The sequence below is a fragment of the Esox lucius genome, chromosome 12, assembly GCF_011004845.1.
Source record: "Esox lucius isolate fEsoLuc1 chromosome 12, fEsoLuc1.pri, whole genome shotgun sequence".
Lineage (NCBI taxonomy): Eukaryota > Metazoa > Chordata > Actinopteri > Esociformes > Esocidae > Esox > Esox lucius.
The window spans coordinates 8,658,472-8,677,684 of NC_047580.1; the positions used below are offsets into that span (position 1 = coordinate 8,658,472).

General features: G+C 42.2%; 1 protein-coding gene across 2 annotated transcripts in view; it reads right to left on the minus strand.

The window, feature by feature from the left end:
* plxnd1 (plexin D1) overlaps window positions 1-19,213 on the minus strand; it is a 69,705-nt gene that overhangs the window by 39,922 nt on the left and 10,570 nt on the right. The window contains exons 3-9 of one of the 2 annotated variants that reach the window (XM_010895269.4): window positions 18,758-18,889; window positions 17,977-18,077; window positions 10,757-10,886; window positions 9,476-9,653; window positions 9,256-9,364; window positions 4,412-4,511; window positions 1,094-1,192 (exon numbers count right to left, since the gene is read on the minus strand). In XM_010895269.4, the coding sequence (XP_010893571.2) occupies window positions 1,094-1,192; window positions 4,412-4,511; window positions 9,256-9,364; window positions 9,476-9,653; window positions 10,757-10,886; window positions 17,977-18,077; window positions 18,758-18,889 (849 nt within the window). Of the gene's footprint in view, window positions 1-1,093; window positions 1,193-4,411; window positions 4,512-9,255; window positions 9,365-9,475; window positions 9,654-10,756; window positions 10,887-11,975; window positions 12,079-17,976; window positions 18,078-18,757; window positions 18,890-19,213 lie in introns of those variants that run through there. The other variant, XM_010895271.4, reaches the window with a different exon arrangement.

The window sequence follows — 19,213 nt, forward strand, 5'->3', positions numbered from 1 at the left end:
TGCATGTATAATGCCTATTCCTCATATTCATCAACATCTGGACGGTAAAGACCTCAGACACTCATCTGGGAGGCAGAGGGGTTTATTAACAATTCAAATCAGAGCTAAAACATGAGGGCCTACGACCACACCCAAGCAAGAGGAGTGACGTTAATCAACTCAAACATGCTTTTAGTTATGATGTGATATAAATGAACAGTCACATATGGATGGAGTGAACAGGTACTTGTAGTCCAGCATACATCGTTGGCTGACATGACTGTAATGATTTGAACTTTAAAAACAAACACTTCCTTGTTGCATTGTTTATACAACAGTTTGCCTTTGGCATTTGTATCTCTGATTCATTAAGACCGTCTCTGAATGGTCATTGCTTCCTTCCCATGAAAGGTCTACAGCTGTGTGACAAAAATGCTATTTTCTAAAGAATGCTAGTGAAAGCTAGTTTAGTCCCCCCACTTGAGTTTGAGACCTACTTTTGCATACTTCACGACACATTTCCTGAATATACATACATCTGACTTACAGCAAAGCTGACAGCGTTAGAAAAGCTGAAATTAAATCTAATAACAGCTATGGTTGGTTGATTACATCAACCAGAATTACAACATTTGCGTGTGTGTTTGTGTGTGTGTGTGTGTGTGAGACTCTCTGTCACCATAGAAACCTAGTCAGAGAGTGTGTGAAAGGGCACAAGGTTATGGCTATAACTGGCCAGACCTGGCAACCAGTCTGAGATGGAATGCAACAAGTTAACAGATTCTGACATGCATCACAGATTCAAGTTAGGAATTAGGTTATGCAGAGTGATCTGAATTTAGAGTTCGAAGGTAAAAAGAGGGAAAGATATATGAACAAATAATACTAAAGACAGCTGCGTATCTACTGAATGTGTGCGAATGTTCCGTATGACTAATGTGAGATAAATGAACTGAGAACCTAGTGGAAACAAACGGCTGAGAAGTGTGTAAAATTAGTGCATTGCAGAAGTGTCAGCGCACCACCATGGTTGGCTATAATTTCCAACAAACGTATCTGGCTGTACCACATTCAGGATAGTATCCAACAGGGCTAAATGTACAGTATAGCGTACCTGCTCCACGTTTCTCAGAGACAGGGTGAAGTCCTGCGTCATCCCCGAGGGTGAAGGTTCAACATCCACTGCCACAAGACTCGGACAGGAAGCAGCATTCTGTGGTGGAATTGACAGGTGTTAAAGAAAACAATGGCCCGCAGCACTCATCCGCTTCCAGAAATACCTGTCCTGTTTATGTAGCTGAGTGGAGGAGGAAATATGAAGCACTGCTTTTTTGGCTCAGAGGAAAACAAGAGCCCAAAGTGGAAGGGCCAGTGAGGGATTTGAAGAACAGACACAATGGATAGCTAAGATGGCAGAATGTTAGCAGGATGAGGTTCAACATGGATAACTTAAGCTTATGTTCAATTATTGACCCTCTTCACAGAACATCACCCAGAACTTTTAATTAAAGGGTTAATCTCGACCGAATTTCGGCCTTTGTTAAACAAATTCATTCAGGTGAAAGATGGTTGGTGGGGGGAATTGCTGTGAAATATTTTGTTGAACAGTGTGCAAACTGCAGGAATTCAGATTCATTGCCGATACTCCTCCATTGCGTTTGACAGCGGAGTACCTTTGCAAATCATAAATTTCAATGGCATACAGGTGCTGGTCATAAAATTTGAATTTCATCAAAAAGTTGATTTATATCAATAATTCCATTCAAAAAGTGAAACTTGTATAACGTATACATTCATTCCACACAGACAGATATATTTCAAGTGTTTATTTCTTTTACTTTTGATGATTATAACTGACAACTAATGAAAACCCCAAATTCAGTATCTCAGAAAATGTTAATATTGTGAAAATGTTCAATATTGAAGACACCTGGTGACACACTCTAATCAGCTAATTATGCCAAAACACCTGCAAAGGCCTTTAAATGGTCTCTTAGTCTAGTTCTGTAGGCAACACAATCATGGGGAAGACTGCTGACTTGACAGCTGTCCAAAAGACGACTATTGACACCTTGCACAAGGAGGGCAAGACACAAAAGGTCATTGCTAAAGAGGCTTGCTGTTCACAGAGCTCTGTGTCCAAGCACATTAATAGAGGCAAAGGGAAGAAAAAGATGTGGTAGAAAAAAGTGTACAAGCAATTGGGATAACCGCACCCTTGAGAGGATTGTGAAACAAAACCCATTCAAAAATGTGGGGGAGATTCACAAAGAGTGGACTGCAGCTGGAGTCAGTGCTTCAAGAACCACCACGCACAGACTTATGCAAGACATGGGTTTCAGATTTCGCATTTCTTGTGTCAAGCCACTCTTGAACAAGACACACAGCATCAGAAGCGTCTCGCCTGGGCTAAAGACAAAAAGGACTGAACTGCTGCTGAGTTATGTTCTCTGATGAAAGTAAATTTAGCATTTCCTTTGGAAATCAAGGTCCCAGAGTCTGGAGGAAGAGAGGAGAGGCACAGAATCCACGTTGCTTGAAGTCCAGTGTAAAGTTTCCACAGTCAGTGATGGTTTGGGGTGCCATGTCATCTGCTGGTGTTGGTCCACTGTGTTTTCTGAGGTCCAAGGTCAACGCAGCCATATACCAGAACGTTTTAGAGCACTTCATGCTTCCTGCTGCTGACCAACTTTATGGAGATGCAGATTTCATTTTCCAACAGGACTTGGCACCTGCACACAGTGCCAAAGCTACCAGTACCTGGTTTAAGGACCATGGTATCCCTATTCCTAATTGGCCAGCAAACTCGCCTGACCTTAACCCTATAGAAAATCTATGCAATATTGTGAAGAGGAAGATGCGATACGCCAGACCCAACAATGCAGAAGAGCTGAAGGCCACTATCAGAGCAACCTGAGCTCTCATAACACCTGAGCAGTGCCACAGACTGATCCACTCCATGCCACGCCACATTGCAGCAGTAATTCAGGCAAAATGAGCCCCAACTAGTGTTGAGAGCAGTACATGCTCATACTTTTCATGTTCATACTTTTCAGTTGGACAACATTTCTAAAATTGGTCTTAAGTAATATTCTAATTTTCTGAATTTGGGATTTAATTTGGGGTTATAATAATCACAATTAAAAGAAATAAACATTTGTGTGTAATGAATTAATATAATATACAAGTTTCACTTTTTGAATGGAATTACTGAAATAAATCAACTTTTTATTACCAGCACCTGTATTTTAACCATGTAAAAAAAGTCACTTAAATTACTAGATGATTGATTTACTAAAATACCCAAATATACAACATTTCCAACAATGTATCAAAATGAAGAACTCTTTCACAAAACCTAAGCCTAAAACATTGGGTTTTCTTTAAAAGAAGGGACTTTTAGTGGTAGTTACTCGAAGATGAACCCTTTATTTTGAAGTCAGAACTTTCATTTTTTCAATGGTGCATTTAGCTGACTAATCGCCTACCAGAGCCTCTATCTGACTCACCTAATCACAATCCTCCAGTTGAGTACACTAGTCTCCATGGACCCTATCAGACCCCCTCCTCCCATCTCAGAAACAGCTGCTTGTGAGTTAGGTTACCTAACAGTGGCAGAGGGAGTGTGCTGTGTGCTAGCAGTTTACTTTTGGCTCTAACACCAAAGGCAGCAAGTTCCACTGCAGTGATGCTGTCAGGACCTAGGTATGCTCAGAGGAGGCAAGGACTGTGTCTAGGGGGCTGTGATAACTTAAATGAACTTAATGAGCTTGTCCTGCCATAACAACAAAGCATAAAGGGATAGCTCTTCTCACCAAAATTAATGTTTTTCAGATGTTTGTTTTATATTTTAAGAGGTCTGGAAAAACAAAGAGGTTTAATCTAGAGCTCAGTCCTCCATTTGGGCCATTTTAAAAACATAATTACTAAAATACATTTTAGAAAGCCCCTTAAACAGTGGACTCACACGCCATGAAGACACCAGGGCACCATTATAAAGCAGTACAGTAGACAGGAAAAGCTGTGAAACAGTGGGCCTATTCTTCACACTGGTTCCAGAGGGCCTATCAAACGGCACCACCATGAAGAACCGGGAGAAGGTCAGATGCTTTAACATGGCCATTATCGCGTTAGGAGTCCGTTAACCATGTTTCCTTGAGTTTGATTGGCTGTTAAAACACTGGGCTGTGACATGAGCCCCAATCACAATGCACTGAGGTCATCATAAAAGCTTCTAGAACACGCTGATGCTTTCCGCTTTATTATTTTAGGATATTTTTGACCAAGCTTGCATTTACAGAAGCAGCTGAATTCATGCTATTTGTTCATAAGTATAAACATTTTTGATGTGAAAATAATTGATCAAAAGGTTTGGGCTGCCAGTGTGAACACAGCCTTTGAGCTGATTCTAGTAATGTACCCAGTAACTTACCTCTAGCAGCTCGTGTCGGGAGTCATCTTTAGTGGAGAGACAAGAGTGGCTATGGATGTCCCAGTAGCATCTCCACTTGGTGCTCAAACAGCTGAGGCATCTGACCAACAGGAGAAGAAAGCACAGAGAGAAGGGTTACACCATCTGACACTGGCCGAACACACACAACACACACAACACACACAAACAGGTGACACCTGGAATCTGTAGTAAACCATTAAATACATCTAGCAGATATATCACAGTATAAGGCAACATGATGGGTCATACAGGGTTACACTGGCACAGAGAGAAGATTCTAAACAGAGTTCTGATGTTCACCAGGAGTAATGGCAGGAATCCCTGAGAGAGCTGTGATTGGTCGTGTCTTCCCAGATAGCATTCCAACTTGGAACACCTCCACTGTGCCTGTGGCCCGACAGCCTGCGGGTGGGAGACAGATGTTCCCACACCGGGAGGGAAACAGCCTCCAGTGATACCATGTCTGTCTCCGTTATGACCCAGGAGCTTGCCGTTTCAGATCGAGGAGATGGAGGGGTTTGCAGTGTAAAGCAATGTGTGTATGAATGTGAGTGTGTGTGTGTGTGGGCGGGGGGGTTGACTGGAAGCAGATGACCCTCACCAGGGACTTATCAGAGAGAGACTTTTTGTTTTTGCTAAATGTCTCTCGCTCACATAGACACACAAGCCCCCCCACACACACGTGCGTGCGCAGTCTTTCTCCCTGTTTCACGCTGCATGTCCTTTCTAGCTGCTTGTTCTATAGAGCCATCCTGAACCCTGCAGCCCTGACCCCTGACCCCCACACACTAACTGGACACACCAGACACTGAGCACACAGAGGGGCTCCTGCTCTCAAGGAGCACTGTGGTTAAACATACACACTCAATCATGTCTCCGTCAAGAAAAATGCAGTTAGGTAGAAAAGACGTTTTAAAAATCGTCAGAGGAGAGGGGAGGAGAGCGAGAAAGGGAGGAATGCGAGACGGGGAGTGGTAATGAAAGTAACGAGAGACAGAGGAGAGCGAGGTGATGGTAGAGGAAGACAGATACAGACATTCGGTCTAAAGTAAATTCGGTCTGAGAAGAATGCTCCTGTCTGGTCGTCATTAGCACTTCACCTAGAAACCATGGACCTGACCGTGGGACACAAACACTAAGAGGGCTGTTTCAACACAGACATATGTCCCACAGAACCAAGGATCCAGAGTACACTCTAATGAATACAGGTTTTGTGTGACGATGACACCTGTAAGCACTTTCAATCTGACGGGACTTTCTGGACCTAAGCAGATCAACACCAGGCAGCTTCTGTTGCCTAATTTCAGCCACTAGCCATAAACTGGGCAGTTGCGTTTGCCTCATCCTGTTCACAGGAACAGATTATTGCAGATTGTTGACATTCATCTACTTTAGACATTCTTAACAATATAATTGAGCAATAATATACAAGGGGTGTGGGAGACAGGCCTACCACAGCTTTAAGCTGATCAGCATAAAGGATTCAAACTACATGGTTTAAAATTAAGCAATATTGCATGATGGGGGTGTGGTATATAACCAATATACCATGGTTAGTTGCTTTTGGACAACATGTTGAAAGCTTTGAATCCCTTAGCAACGGTATATTGGCCATATAACCCCAATCAAGGGCTGGGCGATATAAACAAAAATCAGTATTGCAATAAGTGGACCAGTTACCTTGATAACAACATATTTTGTTATTGAAGCACTTCTTAAGGTTAATTAAACTAATTTAGTTAGCAGAATGTCTAAACTGCATTGAAATATGGCACAAATGTACTGAGTCTTTTTTAACACAAAGTTATTGCGATATTTATTGTTATCAAGGTAATTGTGTCCACTTATCGCAATACTGTGATTGTTGATATCGCCCAGCGCTACCGCAAACCCTGAAGGTGCCTTTTTTCTATTATAAACTGATTAGCAAAGCAATCAGTAAAGACAATGTTTTACCATACCACAGAGAGGAAAATACATTTAGGTTACCCTCAAGACGAGACCGTTACAACGGCCGCAGTACCTCATTCTAGAGGAGTGTTTCACCTTGAAAGGTACACCTTTACCTGAATAACCTTCCTTCCCTGACATTGAAATGTTTGGATGTGGCAAAATATACAATTTCCACATTGACAACAAAAGAGCAACATGGTCACCTGCAAACATGTATTGAGGCAAGTTTGTTCTTTTGGTGCTACTCTTCCTAGCTTTAATGCTACTCTTCCTATCTTTGATGCTAATGTTCCTAGCTTTGATGCTACTCTTACTAGCTTTGATGCTACTCTTACTAGCTTTGATGCTACTCTTCCTAGTTGCGGTGCTACTCGTCCAGGCCCTGGTGCCACTCTTCCCAGCTCCTATTAAGCTCAGCTGCTTTAACAATGGATGTGCCCAAGCAGTCATTCTTTTCTGATGGTGAAAGATTGCTCTTTTATTAGTATTCTGTGGGTTCATTGTCTTGTAAACTGTGGTGTATTGCTAGGCTAGCTAGCCGGTTATATGATTACAGGTAGGCAATTTACTAAACTTGCAACTGCAAATTATCAGCGTAGTTAGCTATGTGTTTGAAGCCACTGGCTGAACCATTCCATGTAAATACAAACCATTGTCATCTTGCACCCTGATATGTAAAGGTCAATAGATCCTTGTAAGTTTACATAAAATGTAATAAATAAATAAAATAATGTCATAACAGGACACAATTTGGTTAAGAATATATTTGCTGACTTTAAATTCTAAATTTCTAAATTCTGACTTTAAATTGTAGTGAATTGATTGGCTACGTTCCCTTCAACATAATAAATGGTAAATGTTAATGCCGTCAAATGGGAAAAATAATTAATGACAATTACTTGCATAAACCTCTGTAGTTAATCCCAATTTTATAATGTTTTTTTGCAAAGTGCATTATGTTATTGACATTATGTTTTACTGTAAACTACGGACAGTGCTTGATTTGAAATTAAATAAAAGCAGGAGCTGTTTTTCCAAGTAAGTCCATTAGAACAGGGCATGTCATGGCCCTTAAATGTCACCCCTCAAATTCCCACAATGACTGACAGAATCTATTTGTAGCCCAAGTACATCTAAAAAAAAACACTGATCAGCCCCTCTACCTGAAAAGCTGCAAGCATGTTATCCAACACTGAAACACACCTATGTTTTTGTGGTTTTGTACTTGGATTTTTAGTCTAAAATGCGGTTAAAATGGGATTTACAAACAAGTACCTTTTCTGATATGAGTTTGGCCACAACCAAATTGGTGTCTTTATTAAATTAATTCCAAATTAAACCAAATGCACGAAATAGGTTACTTAAATAGAAAGAGCATAGGTAGGCAAGGAAACTAGAGATTTGTTTTTCCACAAGCATTAATCAGGAGAGATCTATAACTATTTATACACAGCATAGACGTTTTTGAATTCCACCATTATATATGTTTTAGTGAAACGGCGACGACATTAATGCTTAGCATTAACCAAACACATGAAATAAGCATAACGTACCATGCCAAAAGCAAGGTAGATTGTCTGAGGTGTTCAGCTAGCAGCCCTGTGCTATTCCTGAGAGACTGGCTCTTAGCTCATTATCGCCTTCAACAATATACAGTCTAACTTCACACCATCAGCCCAAAATGAGGACACAGACACACATATATACTGTATACACACACACACACACACACAGTATACACTTACTTGTCTACACACAGACATACTAGATAACAGTCAGTTTCACAGCTTTAAACCAGTCAGACAAAGGGGATGGATTAACCCACCATAAGAGTTTGCAACTGTTAATGTACACACGTACACATTGTCATTTAAACGTGCACACATTATACACAAGTGTATTTCTACTTTTCTACACCACCAAAGCAATCGGTCAAGTGTGCAGAGGGACACTCCCAAACATTGTACAAATCTGAGCACCAATTACACACTCAGACTCAGACTCACACACTCAGACACACATACACAGACACACACATTCAGTTACACACACTGTGATACACATTTTCAGATGTACACATTCAGACACACACACTCAGACACACACACTTAGGTTGCTACAAGTTGCGTATTTACAGTCTCTCATTTAACTCCTCACAATAATGTACATAATAGGATTTATATAATAAATGGTTCATTAGATATGGATGAAAATTGCCCTCAAACTGAAAAAGTTCACATTTGCACTGAAAAAGGGGCAAGCCCTGTTGCAATATGCCTGGACATAAGCATTTTAAAACAATAAATACGAAAAAGTTGAAACAATCCTGCTGTAGTGTTAAGGCAAACGACAATGAACAGACTGACATCAACAACACAGCACGCCTCAGTTACACCACCAGTGATTTCTACAGCCCCAACACCCTTTCTGATTGGAGCTGCGAGTGAACGGAGAATGCCAGTGAGACTAAGAATGACATTTGGTCGACATTTGAGTGATGCCGGGGGCTTGGCAGAGAACCGCGTTTAGGGACCGGGCTGGTTCTGCCTCCAGTCTCCACGCTTACGATCCTGTCATATTGAGCTATATTTGAGGCAGATTTGTCTTGGTGGATCCACAAAGAACATTACTAATTTGAAGTCCTGAAATGTGTGTGTTTGTGTGTCTTGTACAACAAGTAATAATACACACACTGTATATAATAATAATATGTTGTCTTAATACAAATTGCTCCCTGGGAAGAAAGTTTCTAGCAAGTGATGCAAATGTAAAATACTGCTTAGGAACCACTTGCTGTAATTGGGTCCTGTTATTAGATGCTGGATCAGGGGTAAAAGAGATCACAGATGACTCAGACAGGAAACACTCACGCAGTCTTGGGGTGTATCACTCCAGTCCTTTCGCAATCATAAATGACGAAGCTTCCAGAAACAACAGACGTGCCATTCACTTTAATTGCTACGGGAACCGTCAGGTGATCTGTCGAAAGAACAGAAAATATGGACAGATCTCAGCATATCTCAGGATTTGCAGGGACATCAGGGGAAGAAATCCAACTTGTGTTTTACACCGGCGCTTGTCAAGCCATACCTCGGCCTGGGGGGATGTCAGGGTACCGCTCCCGGGGCAGCAGGGGGCATGTCTGAATCTGGGCCGGGCCGTGGTCAAGATGCACCGTGGCTGCCGTGGCGATGCCCAGTCCGTAGTCACACTCCACCGAGGAACCAGCCAGATCAGGGACACTGCCATTTATCAGAATCCCCACATTCTGTTGGAATTTTTTTTTAAATGGTAGGTGAGGGAGGGAATAGTAAATAGGCATCTAGCCCAGCGATCAGAGCATCTGACCAGTAACTGGAAGGTACAAAAACTCTTTGACATGTGTCCTTCTGTCCTTGAGCAATCCCTAAGTGACCCTAGCCATTCCTTGCAGCGGATTGGGTACCTGTGACTCAGTCAAGTTAGAAGAAGCCTGAGTTTGCATTCCTTTTTGAGCATAAGGATTTTGGTCTAGACCTCCAGGTTGACCAGCGCCATGACAACCAGAAGGTATCAGATGTGCTTCAGAGGACATGCACATTGTCATCAAATGTCCCAGGTCCACTGGGAGTTGTTGCAATATCACCAATATGGAGATTCCTTTGTGTTAAAAAGGACAAATGTAAACCCTTAATTCATGTTTTGCTATTGTAATTGCATCAAAATAAATATTTGAGTGATAAAAGTCACAGACGATCTTTTGCTGAAACACAATTCCATTGCATCTTATTGTTTGTCAATCCCACTGATCTCACTGATCCCAGAATCCCACTGATCTCGCCAACCCCCCTGATCCCACAATCCCACTGATCTCACTGATCCCACTGATCTCGCCAACCCCACTGATCCCACAATCCCACTAATCTCACTGATCCCACAATCCCACTGATCTCAAAGAGAGAGAGACAGATGAACATGAGGATGACATGGCTTTAGACACACTGGTCGGACAGCCGAGTGAGACATGGTAACACGCCTCGCTAAATTCCATACTATTGTCTTTGGAATAGATCACTTCCTGGCTGTGGTGCCGACTTCCTCTTTCCTGCCTGCTGCTTCCTGTTTGGGGTGGCGGCAGTGGGCCCAGCTTCCTGTAGCCTTGAGTGATGAATGAGGAGTAGACAGCTGCAGGACTAATCACAACCAACCTACACGACACAACGCTGTCTTACTCATGTTAACATATCCAACATAAAGGGTTAGAACTACTCAGTACTATAAATAGACTTGGCACTCAACCTAAGCCCTGGCAACTAATGCACTCAACAACATTTGAATTTACATACACATCCCGTGACAGTACAGGAAGAGTTATGATGTCATGTCTGGTACCTTGATGTCCGCGGAGAGGCTAATCTCTGGGGGGGTGAGGGTCATGGACGGACACTGTTGGGAATTGTCCCCCATCCCGATCCAGGAGCGCATCAGAGACCCCTGGGTACACTCTCTCTGGATGGAGCATCTGCACATGTAAAAAGACCATGAATATTGGTAAAGATGTATGAATCAGACGTTTCTAACTATGTTAGTTTATAAACTCCCTCCTTGGTATGATAGGTCAGAGTGAAAGTAATTCATAGCTGAACTACTACTATCTATAGCACTGCTTCTTAAAACAGCTCGTCCACTGACAATAGCAAGTGAGCTTGACGTTGCAAATTCTGCATCCTCAGTTTTCCCCACTACCACTAGTTACACTTTATTTCGTCCCAATTTCCAATCTATTGATGTTCTGTTGACGGTAATACTATCAACAAACATTTAACAGACTATCTGTCGATTAGCAACTGCCTTTCAAGGTCAGGGTTAGCTTCGGGTTCAGTGAAAGGGTTAAGGTTAGCGTAAGGGTTATGTTAAGGTTCAGTAAATAGTTTGTTAACATGTTACTGATAGTCAGTAGATAATCTGTAGAGCATCTGTAGACACTTTTGGGGACACTCAAAATAAAGTGTTACCATTCACTTTACCCGTCAGTGAAGTTAGCAGATGAGTGTGTATTTTTGTCCTCATTCAATCTCAATGTAGCATTCAGTGTGTCTGTTTCCTAGAGTTTCCATCAGGCTCATCATGTCATTGTGTCACATGACAAGGCCTGGGCTGTCAATCAGTAAGGACACACACACAACACACTGTTGTACTCCTGTGCCTCTGGCTCCAAGATCAGGGGCCAGCTAATGTAATTAGGCACCGGGACAAGTCTTTATTTATTCATGCGTGTGTGCAACTTCCTCTGTGTAGGTTACATGTGCGCGAGAGACAGAATGTGGGAAAGTAGGCATTTATCAGGCAGCGTAGGCTCATATTATGACTACCGATTCACTAATAAACAGCCCCGGTTCCCTACAAGCACGAGGCCCGGCCAGAACTGCTGCAGAGCGCGATAGAGGAAGGACATGCCGACCTCAACCTCGAGATGAACTAGAGGAATGGCATCGCTAGTTAGAGTCACCACCATGTAATGACGTGCCTACGACACTTAAAAGTCTGTTCTGAAAAATGTGTACTTAAGGCAGTGAATGGATGTGTGTGTGCATATAGACATGCTTCTTACTGTGGGTGTGTGTGTTTCATGGTGCTAAGGGAACAGAAAGGTCCACAAGGTCATCTGCTCTTCTAAGAATAGAATGGAATAGAAGGCTCTGCAATCCAAAAGAAATTCCCTTCACACATACACAAGTCAAAGAACAAAAGCAATTCTGACTAACTTAATAGCCTCTCTGGAACATACAAACACTTACAACCAAAACACACAGCACACATTGATGAGTAAAGAAATGCGCAAACACACACAAACTCTAACCCTTCAGATTAACCAGGGTGAGAGTGTTGGGTCATTAAACATAATGTCGACAGTTTGAATTCCAGAGCCGACAAGTTCACAAATGTTTGTTCTGCCCATGAGCAAGACAGTTAAGCCTAATTGCTCATAGGTTGTTGCTGTAAGTATCAATGTGTTATTTGCATAGATATCTGGTAAAATAATTGTTGAATAAAATAACATACAAAGACAGATCAGTGATCAGTGAGTGCTTGCCCTCTGTCATACCCAGTGAGGCATAAGAATGGAATTTTCCTACTTCCCTTTCAAACAACAAAACATTAACAACTAGTGCTGCTCAAGAATAGGTTTATATATCATTCACGTCATCGATGAACTCCAGGACATTCAGTCATCATTTACTCAAGTGGATAAACAATGCTCTTCCTTAAACCCATGCATGCGCACACACACACACACACACACACACACAGACAGCTGCAACATTCATCACCTGTCAACTACTTTGCTAAAGCAGTTATGTTACAGCTCCCAGACCTAGACAGCTTGTAAAAACTGCTAAAATATGATCTGAGAAGAGAAACTCATTCCGCACTAAGAATCCATGTCTGGAAGGTGATAAGGAAGACATGATCTGATAAAAATAACGTTAAACATCTTTGAACGTAAAACTCTGTTGCACACTCAGACACTCACAGGCCGACGATAGACAGAACAACAGACAGACACTCACAGGCCGACGATAGACAGAACAACAGACAGACACTCACAGGCTGACGATAGACAGAAAAACAGACAGACACTCACAGGCCGACGATAGACAGAACAACAGACAGACACTCACAGGCCGACGATAGACAGAACAACAGACAGACACTCACAGGCCGACGATAGACAGAACAACAGACAGACACTCACAGGCCGACGATAGACAGAAAAACAGACAGACACTCACAGGCCGACGATAGACAGAACAACAGACAGACACTCACAGGCCGACGATAGACAGAACAACAGACAGACACTCACAGGCCGACGATAGACAGAACAACAGACAGACACTCACAGGCCGACGATAGACAGAACAACAGACAGACACTCACAGGCCGACGATAGACAGAACAACAGACAGACACTCACAGGCCGACGATAGACAGAACAACAGACAGACACTCACAGGCCGACGATAGACAGAACAACAGACAGACACTCACAGGCCGACGATAGACAGAACAACAGACAGACACTCACAGGCCGACGATAGACAGAACAACAGACAGACACTCATAGGCCGACGATAGACAGAACAACAGACAGACACTCACAGGCCGACGATAGACAGAACAACAGACAGACACTCACAGGCCGACGATAGACAGAGCAATAGACAGACACACTCACAAGCCGACGATAGACAGAACAACCGACAGACACTCACAGGCCGACGATAGACAGAACAACAGACATACACACTCACAGGCCGACAATAGACAGAGCAACAGACAGACACTCACAGGCCGACAATAGACAGAACAACAGACATACACACTCACAGGCCGACAATAGACAGAGCAACAGACATACACACTCACAGGCCGACAATAGACAGAGCAACAGACATACACACTCGCAGGCCGACGATAGACAGAGTAACAGACAGACACCCACAGGCCGACGATAGACAGAACAACAGACAGACACTCACAGGCCGACGATAGACAGAACAACAGACAGACACTCACAGGCCGACGATAGACAGAACAACAGACAGACACTCACAGGCCGACGATAGACAGAACAACAGACAGACACTCACAGGCCGACGATAGACAGAACAACAGACAGACACTCACAGGCCGACGATAGACAGAACAACAGACAGACACTCACAGGCCGACGATAGACAGAACAACAGACAGACACTCACAGGCCGACGATAGACAGAACAACAGACAGACACTCACAGGCCGACGATAGACAGAACAACAGACAGACACTCACAGGCCGACGATAGACAGAACAACAGACAGACACTCACAGGCCGACGATAGACAGAACAACAGACAGACACTCACAGGCCGACGATAGACAGAACAACAGACAGACACTCATAGGCCGACGATAGACAGAACAACAGACAGACACTCACAGGCCGACGATAGACAGAACAACAGACAGACACTCACAGGCCGACGATAGACAGAGCAATAGACAGACACACTCACAAGCCGACGATAGACAGAACAACCGACAGACACTCACAGGCCGACGATAGACAGAACAACAGACATACACACTCACAGGCCGACAATAGACAGAGCAACAGACAGACACTCACAGGCCGACAATAGACAGAACAACAGACATACACACTCACAGGCCGACAATAGACAGAGCAACAGACATACACACTCACAGGCCGACAATAGACAGAGCAACAGACATACACACTCGCAGGCCGACGATAGACAGAGTAACAGACAGACACCCACAGGCCGACGATAGACAGAACAACAGACAGACATTCACAGGCCAACGAATGTTAAGAACCCCAGACAGACGGGTTTTGACATCGGGGGGCCGATGCCCAGAAATATCCTGTCATGTCCTGTTCATGAATACAGGCAGTAAGACACATTCTACAGCACATACATGAGATACACAGCGGACAAATCACACCTGCTCAGACTTCACAGGCAGATAAACCCTACTATAACACAGACACAAACAGACAGAAAGACACATGCCAAAGCATACAAATACAGTTTTGACACACTCACACACAGACAGACACACACACACACACAAAGAGAGGAGCAGATTCTCCAGTCATGAGATAATCCTGCAGTAGTCATTATGTTCCACTGTGTCTGTATGAGAGAGTTGGGGGAAACGACAATCCACCCCCTGACACCGACCCCTGATGCCCTGATAACAGGCCCTCCCCCTGGGCACATCTGCCTTCGAGACCTGGGATCCCGGCCACACAACCAGCAACAGCCCAGCGTGGCCGCCCAGACACACCACCCTTCATACACGCTCATGACATCTGCCCCCCTGGACCCTCACACTAACACACACTAACACACACTAACACACACAAACACACACAAACACACACTAACTCCCAAACAGAAGCACAAAGACATCACACACACGCGTAGGAAAGCGTGCACACCCACACGGGGGCAGACTCCGAGGGACAGGGGAACACGCATGAACATATGTACGCAGACAGTCACAATGACGTTCCCAGAAGCACCCTGACATTCTCCCATCAAAGAAGCCAGTGTGTGCTCTCCCTTTCACCATCGCCACAATCAACCCGCCTTTGTGGAGGTACAGGGAAAGACGTTGAATGGACAGAGAGAGGAGAGAGAGAGAAAGAAAGAGGAGAGAGAGAAAGAGAGAGGAGAGAGAAAGAGAGGAGAAGAGAGAGAGAAAAATCAAACACTGATGGTGTCCCAAATCTGGCAAAATGATTCAATGCATGATCACAGCAGCAAGATTTGTAACCAGTTGGCGTCCATTAGAGCACAAACAGCATTTATCTTTTTATATAATTGTTCTTGTTGTTACAAAACTACATAGCGAAAATAATATACTTTGAATCTTCTTTGTCCTTTTAAAATGTTTCTATGTGTATTGTGGTATTTCATATTCTTTGATTCACTTTTTTTTTCCATTATTATTATTATTATTTTAAAATAATTTCCTCACTTGGTTTGGCAATGTGAACAAATGTCATTAAAGCCCCTTTGAATCAAAAAAAGGAAGTGAGAGAAAGAGAGAGGGAACAGAGAGGGAAAGAGATCACAGGGCAAGAGATCATTGGAAAAGAATCACACATTGATAAACTCCCGTAAAAGTTAGGGAAAATTCCTCAATGTGCAATCACAGAAATGCTATTTGTGATTGGTTGCTATGACAAATAAGCAACAAATGGAGCACAAACAACACTGTAAACAAAGTCTGTTTTTTCCCCATAATATTCAAAGTCAATTTGCACATTGTTACAACACTGTACATAAGTACTTTATAATGACATTTGAAATGCAATACTAACTTAGAACATATCAGTGTTTATTTACTTAAATGTTTTATTGTTATTTTACTGTTAGGAAGACACATTGTCCTATTATCCCATTGCTTTAGTAATATAAAAATACTATGTTAACCGTTTCAATACAAATGTTTAACGCTATGCTTATAGAATTTTACTCGGGTATGTCCAAATAACGCACCCAGAGCAGAATTAAGAAAATACCCACAAATGAACAAAATCCAGAAATAAACCATAAATTAAAGGAAAAGGATTCTCAAACCTACCATTTCAAAGCCCTCATCTACACAGGAACCACCTAAACCTACTGGACTTTGGGCTCTGTTCCTAAAGGCCAACAGACCCTACAGAGCCTCAGGAGAGCAACACAGTTAGAACCAACCAAATAAGAAGACAAGAGAATTGTTTCAACTTGATGTGGATATAGGAAACCATAGGCAAGCCTGACTCGAGAGAGGATAGACTAGGCACACACCGTCCCAAAACATTTGGTGGAATCTAAGCTCCACTTCACCAATCTCCTGCCAAGCATATGACCAGATTAGAGAAACATATTCCCCTCAAATCACCAACCAATGAAGAAAAAAAAACAAGATGAAAAAGGCAAAGGGCAACCAGTGTAGTATATACAGCACAGTAATTGTAACCAATGTTAATCTGTTGATTTAAATTCCTATTTCAGCCATACATCACCTAGTTGCTATTGCTACTAGACTATATATACAGACACTAATTGTATAACATTTGAAATGCCCACCATTTAGAAACTTCTTGTTCGTGTAATATTTCACTTGGAATTTCTAAAGAGAGAAGGATGACTCAAGTTGAACACAAAGAGAAAAGGATGACTCAAGTCAGAGAGAGACGAGAAAATGACAGCATAAAAAGAGAGCAAATTAGACAAAACAATCCCGATCAGTAACCAAGAATGACAGACAGATAAATAATGAAAAGAGGCGAGACAGAGATGAAAGACGGTCACACTGTTTTAGAGTCTGTCTCTGTTCCTCCGTCTGGATAGTGGCCACACAGAACTCTAGCCTCAGTCGACAAATGCCCGCCTCTCTCTCTGTCCCTCTCTCTCTGTGCCCCCTGGCCATGTCTGTCCTGCCAGAGCCCTGGTCATCCAGCACAGCCCATAACCAAAACTGTATCTCATCTTTTGGTCTGCTTTTATCACCCAACTACAAGCAACACAGCCCTCAGACATATGGAAAGGGGGAGATAGTGAGACACACATTTATCTTACTACACTCTCAACTTTCACAGCAATTACCGTCAAACTCTAACACTGCTCTGAACTAATCTTAGAGTAAATGACACAGCCACTCCTAACTAAACTCTTCATTATGATATGAATTGTGTGCTCCTCCTAAATATCCCAAATCCACTGAAATCACTACAGATGTCAGATATTATTTTGAGCCATTTTCACACAGCAGGAAAATAATCTTGAAATAAAAGGACATTTTCATTCTAAATGGTACTAGCATTTAGCATTATTTTTAAACTCTGAATACACTGCTTGTGCTTTCTTTGCTGTGCACAAAATAATCCTGGATGATAAAATAAAGATACTTTATGCGCAGTAGAACATGTAATATACACGACTGTGCGTTGTTGATTTATTTAGTCACTGGGTGATTTTGTTACATCTTTTTTGATTTGTGGATTAATTGATTGACATGTATGGGTGGGAGGGGTTCTTACCTGCTCTCCAGGGTGCACCAGCCACAGTGGGCGTCTCCAGCCCCCAAACAGTCACTGCAAGTTCTGTATTGGCCACATGATGCTACCTTGACCCTCAGCAGCTATGGACAGGAGTACACATATACCATGTTAACACGGGCACTACAAATTACATATTTTTTCCAATAATTGATTGTTTGCCCAATCACGTAAGATTTTTGACATCAACTCTTTTTCTGAGCGGATGTGATTGCTCAAAAGACTATTGTTTGTTCATATGGATTGCACAAATAATGTGGCTAGGTTTCCATACACATGCTTTGTCAAACCAGAAAAGTCTTGCTTTTTTATACACCTACAAAATTTCAATAACATTTACTTAAACTTTACTACATTTGTACAGAAACCTTTAGAGTACTTTTCACTTTCCCCTGACATCCAAAAGTAGTTGCAAATGTCAAATACTTAGCAGGATATTGAAAAGGTCTAATTTCCAATTTTATTAAGAAAACTTCCCTGGTCATCCCAACAGTTTCTGACCTGATGGATTCATTTTCAGATGTATTATTATTACTTTAAATCAGGTCTGAAAGTTGGCTACTTTTTCCACCACTGAAAAAGAAAATGATTATCAAAAAGTAAACATTATTTTTATTTAAAAACATACGACCACTAGAAAACACAAAATCTCAGAAATGCAGAAACAAAATGCTTGATGGGTATCAAACAGTCCAACTAAACCACTGTTACGGGGACTGTGTCTAAACCGAGTTGAATGTTCTAAAGATTCACACCCACTTACATGGTGAGATGTCATGATGTATAGGTAGTTCCTGTCCATGGGATCAAAGGTCATGATGTGGTGCACTGATTCGGCACTCGGGAGCTTCAGAGACCACTGATTGGCCACGGTCATGTTCTTCCGGAGGGTCAGCTATAGAGGAAATAAAAACAGTATTTTAATACAAAGACTGCAACATACAAAGTATTTAGAACATATAAAACAACAAGTCAAGTCATGATTATTTAGATTTTCTACTATTTAGGTTTTTGTAACGGGCCTATTACCTTGCAGTCGTAGAAATAAATATATACAATCCTTGTGTTAATACAATTAGTATTTCGCTACACAAAAGCGGACTATTTGGCAGTGCAGATGTGCAGTAGTCTACTTCTCCAAGGTAAGCAGATTCATTAAGTCAACCATCTGTGCTCCTTTCTCTCCTGTGAGAAAAATTACTTACTGTTAATGTCACCC